The 6,660-nt window shown below is 43.2% G+C and overlaps 1 protein-coding gene across 3 annotated transcripts in view; it reads left to right on the plus strand.

Annotated features, from left to right (window-relative positions):
• The window catches only part of cux2b (cut-like homeobox 2b), a 96,942-nt gene extending 90,777 nt beyond the window's left edge, over positions 1-6,165 (plus strand). For 2 of the 3 annotated variants that reach the window (XM_065962634.1, XM_065962633.1), the window contains exons 18-22: positions 604-769; positions 910-1,215; positions 1,312-1,500; positions 1,973-2,267; positions 2,382-6,165. In XM_065962634.1, coding sequence (XP_065818706.1) covers positions 604-769; positions 910-1,215; positions 1,312-1,500; positions 1,973-2,267; positions 2,382-3,189 — 1,764 coding nt within the window. In that variant the 3' untranslated portion in view covers positions 3,190-6,165. The remainder of the gene's footprint in view (positions 1-603; positions 770-909; positions 1,216-1,311; positions 1,501-1,972; positions 2,268-2,381) is intronic. The other variant, XM_020636404.3, reaches the window with a different exon arrangement.
• The last annotated feature ends 495 nt before the right edge of the window (positions 6,166-6,660 follow it).

Consider the following 6,660-nt stretch of genomic DNA (forward strand, 5'->3'; position numbering starts at 1 on the left):
AGAGGAAAATTATCGTTTATTTGATCCTTTGTTTAACAGATAACACATACAGGTTTCATCATGTGCTCTTGCTTACATCTTATTTTCCATCTTGGTATTTTCTGTGATCGGACTGTCAGATCGACTGATGAAAAATATCTTCAGCTGAGTTGGACGTTGCTTGAAGACAGTCTGTCGACTTTTAAATAAACCAACTTTTCTAAAACTTTACATGAAAAGAGGCTTCAACCATGGTTTATGTCCCCTCACATTCTTGTAGTAAATACATTCCTGATTATTGAGATGCACCTCTGTTGAACTATCTGAAGAGACTCCACATTAACATTTGTGATGTTTTGCTGCCCTCTAGTGGTGGTTGACTAGAATTGATCACTCCAGCCATATCTATGCAAACAGATGTATTTCTGGTTATGATAAATACAAATCAATGTTTGTCAGAGAGATATCATTAACCTGTGTTTTACAGGAGCTGTCACATGTTATTAACCTGTGTTTTACAGGAGCTGTCACATGTTATTAACCTGTGTTTTACAGGAGCTGTCACGTTATTAACCTGTGTTTTACAGGAGCTGTCACGTTATTAACCTGTGTTTTATTGTGCAGGTGCTCGGGCTGTCTCAGGGCAGCGTGAGCGACATGCTGTCTCGGCCCAAACCGTGGAGCAAGCTGACCCAGAAAGGCAGGGAGCCCTTCATCCGCATGCAGCTGTGGTTACTGGACCAGCTAGGCCAGAGTCTAAGTCAGCCCCCGAACCAGGTCCACGCTCAGGGTGAGACTGCAAATAATACACATAGGAGATGTACAAGCAGGGATGCTTGACCACATTTGTTTAAATACATTAGAACTTCTTCTCTGCCCACATGTAAACTAATGTTTTTTAATGATATTCTGATGCCTCCTCCCTTTCAGAAAAAAGCCCGGCGACGGCCCAGTCCTCACCCTCCCCACCTCCTAGCCCAGCCGAGAGCCACCCGAGTCCCCTGGTGGAGCCGGTCAGCCTGTCCCTGGAGAGCAGCAAGGAGAACCAGCAGCCTGAGGGCCTCGGCCTGGGGCTGCCTCCCCACCCAGAGGGAGGGAAATCCACGCCCAGCCTCATGTCTCTGCATCAGCCCACAAACCCTCTGGGTATCCAGGAGCTGGTGGCCATGTCTTCAGAGCTGGACACATATGCCATCACCAAGAAGGTCAAAGAGGTGCTAACAGACAACAACCTAGGTGGGTGTGAGATCATTCTTTGGGGGTTAAGATATCACTCCTGGAAACACAGACACAAGTCCTACATCCCTCTGTGTGTGTGTTTGTGTCCTGCAGGCCAGCGTCTTTTCGGGGAGACCATCCTGGGTTTGACCCAAGGCTCCGTGTCCGACCTGCTCTCGAGGCCCAAGCCTTGGCACAAACTCAGCCTTAAAGGCAGGGAGCCGTTTGTCCGTATGCAGCTGTGGCTCAATGATCCTCATAATGTGGACAAGCTGAGGGCCATGAAGAAGATGGAGAAGAAAGGTGAGGACGTTTAAACCATTACCATATAACCATTACATATCTCTTCTTTTTTTTCTGTTTAACCAAGCCTGCTCCCAGTAGATCACAAAACACACACACACAACCGGACAATTCACTCTTACCTTGTGAAATAATAATGTTATACTATGTTTATCAAACCGCTTTGTGCAATAACATGTTACACTTTATGTGCATGTCTGTGTTACACTGAATATTCTGACTACATTTTTGTCAAAACTGCAGCTCTCGGCTCTATTTTTTTAAATCTATTTTTTAAAATTTATATTGTGGTATCTACCTATTTTTTGTACATTTTTAATTTTTCTTTTTTTTTAAATTTAAATTGTACTTTTTGTTTGCAATCTTTGCTCTTTGGAGCTGTAACACAAATAAAGGATTATCTTATCTTCTACTTTGAGAATAATGCGTTTGTCATGACCTTAATGCTGGATATCACTTTGTTATTCTCAAGCCTATCTGAAGCGGCGCTATGGGCTGCTGAGCACCGGCTCGGATAGCGACTCGCCCAGCAACCGCTCGGAGTGTGTGAGTCCGGCCTTAGGCGTGCTGGACCTGTGCCCCTACAGCCAGGTGAAGAAGCCCCGCGTGGTGCTGGGAGCTGAGGAGAAAGAAGCGCTGAGGAAGGCCTACCTCATGGAGCCCTACCCCTCTCAGAACACCATCGAGATCCTGGCATCCCAGCTCAAACTCAAAACCAACACTGTCATCAACTGGTTCCACAACTACAGGCCAGTACCACCAACTATGTAACCTCTGCTGTTCTTTAATCACTTAATACAGAAATAAAACTCTTGAAATGTAGATTTTTGTAAGTGTAACTTGGAAGGCTTGACTTTTCTAACTGAAGTGTGTGTGTACAGGTCCAGGATGCGACGGGAGGTGCTGATGGAGGGTCTGCCAGACAACGACACAGACGCTGAGCACCACAGCTACTCCCCGTCGATGACGCGGAGCCCCACCTCTGACGGAGAGGAGAGGAGGCCGCGGCATCCCTCAGGGCACATCCACTTCAGCCTTCCTCTGAACGCCAACACTCCACAGCCACATGTCAAACTGGAAGTAACGGACCAGGAGGATGACGGGGAGGAGGGCTCCATCAACCGATCAAGAGTTCAGTGTTTCTCCACGTCGTCACAGTTCCCCCAGTTGAAAAGTGAGCATGAGGACAGTGCTGCCAGCTGCCTCGAGCCTCAACTGGCTGGTCAGAACCTGAGGCTGGAGGAGGGGGGGATGAGCGGCCAGACTAACGGGCTCTACCATGTGGCCGTCTCCATAGAGGGTCCCCAGAGATCCAACCAGTCCAGACACGACGGGGAAGACTCCAGGAAGTCCCCCGTCGACCCGGTCAGCTTCAAGGCTTCATCAGAGCCCTGTCGCCGCAGCCTGGAGGTTTCCCTCAACTCGCCCTCTGCTGCGTCCTCCCCCGGCCTCATGATGTCAGTCTCCCCCGTCCCCTCCTCCTCCGCTCCCATCTCGCCCACTTTGCCCAATCGGCCGTCGACGAGCACCAATCACAGCCTGGACCCCAACCTGCTCCCTCCTTTCCAAAGCCCCAAACTCAACAGAAGCTCTCAGAGACGCAACGAGAAAATGGCTAACCTCAATAACATCATCCACAGGCTGGAGAGGGCGGCCAATCGTGAAGAGACTCTGGAGTGGGAGTTTTAAGTCTCCTAGTCACGGCACACACAGAAGAATCTCAAAAAAAGAAGCTTCCTGAAGACTTGGATCAGAGCCAGGCTTTTGAAGGCCTGACCTCTAGGAGATGGAAACGCAGAGCTAAACACGGGGCTGAACTCCCGGCAAGAACTAAGAGTAGAAAAAAGTTTATTAAAAAAAAACTCCTAATTGCTTTTTCTTTTGATAACGCATACTACTTTTAAATATGTGTGGCAGCACTAGCTGTCGTTTTACCTATTGGACTTGACATAAGACTTTTGCAGCTATGGTGTCATCAAATGTACACTACAGTTCTGTAGATTGCCACTGGGTGAGATTATAAAAGACCCCTGTCTTAAGCCATTAAAAGCACTATAACTATTTGAAAAGAGACATTGACCAAATTTGCTACTTTTTGAATAGCATTTTTTCAGATTTTGTCTGTAAGACTGGACAGTTGAAGTCGAGTGACATGAAATCCACTTACCGACCGAGGGATAGTCCTTTAAAGACTCTAAATATTTAACATCTCGTCTGTACTTAGTTTCTTGGTGATATGTTTTGAAATATTTGTAACTCACACGTATAAAAAATGTGGTTGTACATGTTGTAGAAAATGTCTGCAATAGCCTTCTCTAAACCTGATGTAGCATGGTACTCACCTGAACCCTGTTATCCTCCGTAGTTAGTCACCTGTGATTTACTTGAGTGAAAACAAGAGAAAAAAAAAGAGCTGAAAAAGCATTCAGAAAAAAAGGACACGTCAAATGGAATGAATAGAGTACTCTGAGTATTTTTTGTTTCTTTTGAATAATTCTTGAGGTTTACAGTTTAGGGCCCTCGTGCTCTTTGTAGTACAGAGCACAGTTTACATGCTTTGTTTCGGACTTACCTCTCTGACCCTCTAAGGCACTGGTTCTCAGACTGCAGGACACCTGGTTTACCTCACATTATGTTGATGCACATCATGCTATGACCATTCGATTCACATTAACCCCGACCGACACTTATTTATATAACTGAAGGGGAAGTGTGCTGCATCACACCCAAGCAGGAGAGAGAGGTCACTCATGAACTGTCATTTACAAAGAATATGCTGCTGTTAGAAAAGGGAGCTAATAATTTCTTTCTATTAGCGTGTTGTGATCCCTCCTCAGATTGAGTGCACTTCCCCCACATGGGTCATTTACTGTAAATAGAATAATGTGTACTCGATCAAACATGCTGCTGTGTTTGGATCTCCCATGGGGCTAAAGCTCACAAACGTGTGAAAGCATGACACAGTATGACCTGACATCAACATGAAACACATCCCTTCTGTAAGTATGCTACACTCAAGGATGCAAAAGGTTACAGGTACCCCCCTCATATTATCTTGACCACTTGTGTATTGTGTCCGTAGAAGTTTTTTTGTCATGCTTGCAAAATGTTCTTTATGTATTTTGCCTCTATTTTATACTCAAAACAATTAGATATTGGATACCTCGTGTATGAACTACTTACAGCACTTAGATTTTGATAATTGTGAGGACTCAAAAAAATTTCAAGTATCAACATTATCCTAACTTAGTGTCCACAAGTCTTTGCCTTTACTGTATCGTCGAAGTTGGTAGTAAACACTTGCACATGTCTACATAGTTCAGAGGACTTGGATTGTATTATGTAGAGATATATATTACACAATTACTAAAACAAAAAAAAAGATATCTTACATTCTTGGAACAAAATGTGCTGATTATATTGAAATAGAGTGTACAGATTTAATAAACCAAACCCATCCAAGCCAGTGCTGGTCTGGCAAGCTTGCCCACGTTTTCGACCTTCTCTCAGGGTAGTCTTGCTTTCTAAAGCTTTACTGAAACAGTTGGTCTCATCCATCGTGGTGACTTTGATAAACAGAGTGTGGAGTCCACAATGACTCCATGATAGATTCATTGGACCTGTGGAAGTTGTGAGTATACGGGAAGTACACTTTCCACAGATAGAGGTGGTTTGTTGGAGGGCGGGAGCTGTTTTGTAATTCATTACACAGATTGGTCCAAACACACAGTGTCCATGCGAGCGGCCAGGATGAAGCTAATGGGTTGCATTTTTCCAGATCAGTAGACTTTGTTCTCTAAAATACTTTTTTTTCTATCTTGGAGCCACAGAGGATTTTTCTCTGGTTTGGTACCAACATTTTTTGTGCATAATATACTGTAAGATTTGAAGCGGCATTTCTTATGTGGAAATTTCATTCTCTTTCATGGTAACATATGACTGATAAAGATATGTATTTACCAACGCCATTATCTCCCCATGTCGAGCCCATCTCATTGTTTTGCATGCAAATCCAATTTAGTCTTATGACAAGGGATAGACTGTGTTTTTTTGTGTTGTTCTTGCACAGAGACATTGAATAAGCACTTAAAATCATCTTGAATTAGTTAAGTGCATGGTGCAGCTGATCAATTTGGCTCTCACAAAGTCATGATGACTCCTGTCAAATCAGAACCTATAAGGACCCAGTAAACGTGACTTTCAGGTAAAATTTTAATTACTTTGTGCCATATCATTATCCTCACAGAACAAATGCATTGTGGGAAAGTGTGTTTTTGATGGGTGTAGGACTTTTTGTAACACAGTGCAGATAAAAAAGCAAAGCTTTTCGTACTGAAAGTCCTACACATCCAAGGGTTTTATTTTATAACTGACATTTGTCACTAAATCATGAGGTAATTGGTTGGCAACATTTCAATGCTTGTGTTCAGAGTTGGAAATAGGAAGTAGAAATAACTCTGACACAAAGGGTTTGTCACAAGGACAGCTTTTAATTTGAAAGTCAGCTGAGAGCCAATCAGGAGACTTTTTCCTGCAGGCTTATATTTCTGTCTAATGCCTCGAGTGTCAGCCTATTAAATGTCAAAGAATGAATAAAGGTATGCCAAGCGTCTTGGAATTGAGTTTGCATATGTAAGCCATCATTCAATACATAATTGATTAAGATCCTACTGTGTTGTGTTTTTATTTCTTCATGGTGCATTTGGAAAAACGTACCACAGTTCAGATTAACGCACACGAACTCATGAGCACAGAATCACAAATTCACATCTTTAAAACCACACTATTAATTCAACTCAATTAGTCATACATCAAAGGACCAGTGTGCAGTCAATGCAAGGAAATATGTGACGCTCTGACACCATCTCGTCCCTCAAAGCCAATAATATAAATCCATATAACAAACTTTCTCTTCTCTGTTATAGGCTCACTGTGTTCAGAGACAATAAAACGTCATCTTGAATCATTATCTATTGCTTAGTGCTCATGATGGATTAATGTTGGGTCTCTGTAGCATACTAAAACAAAGAGTAAGGTATTTGTAACATTGGGCGCTATATAAAAAGATTGATTGATCTACTTACATTTATCCATTTTCACTCTGTCGCTGTATTAACTGTAAATAGATGAATTTAATGTATCTACAGGGGAAATGTGGGA

This window comes from Labrus bergylta, chromosome 2 (genome assembly GCF_963930695.1).
Source record: "Labrus bergylta chromosome 2, fLabBer1.1, whole genome shotgun sequence".
NCBI lineage: Eukaryota > Metazoa > Chordata > Actinopteri > Labriformes > Labridae > Labrus > Labrus bergylta.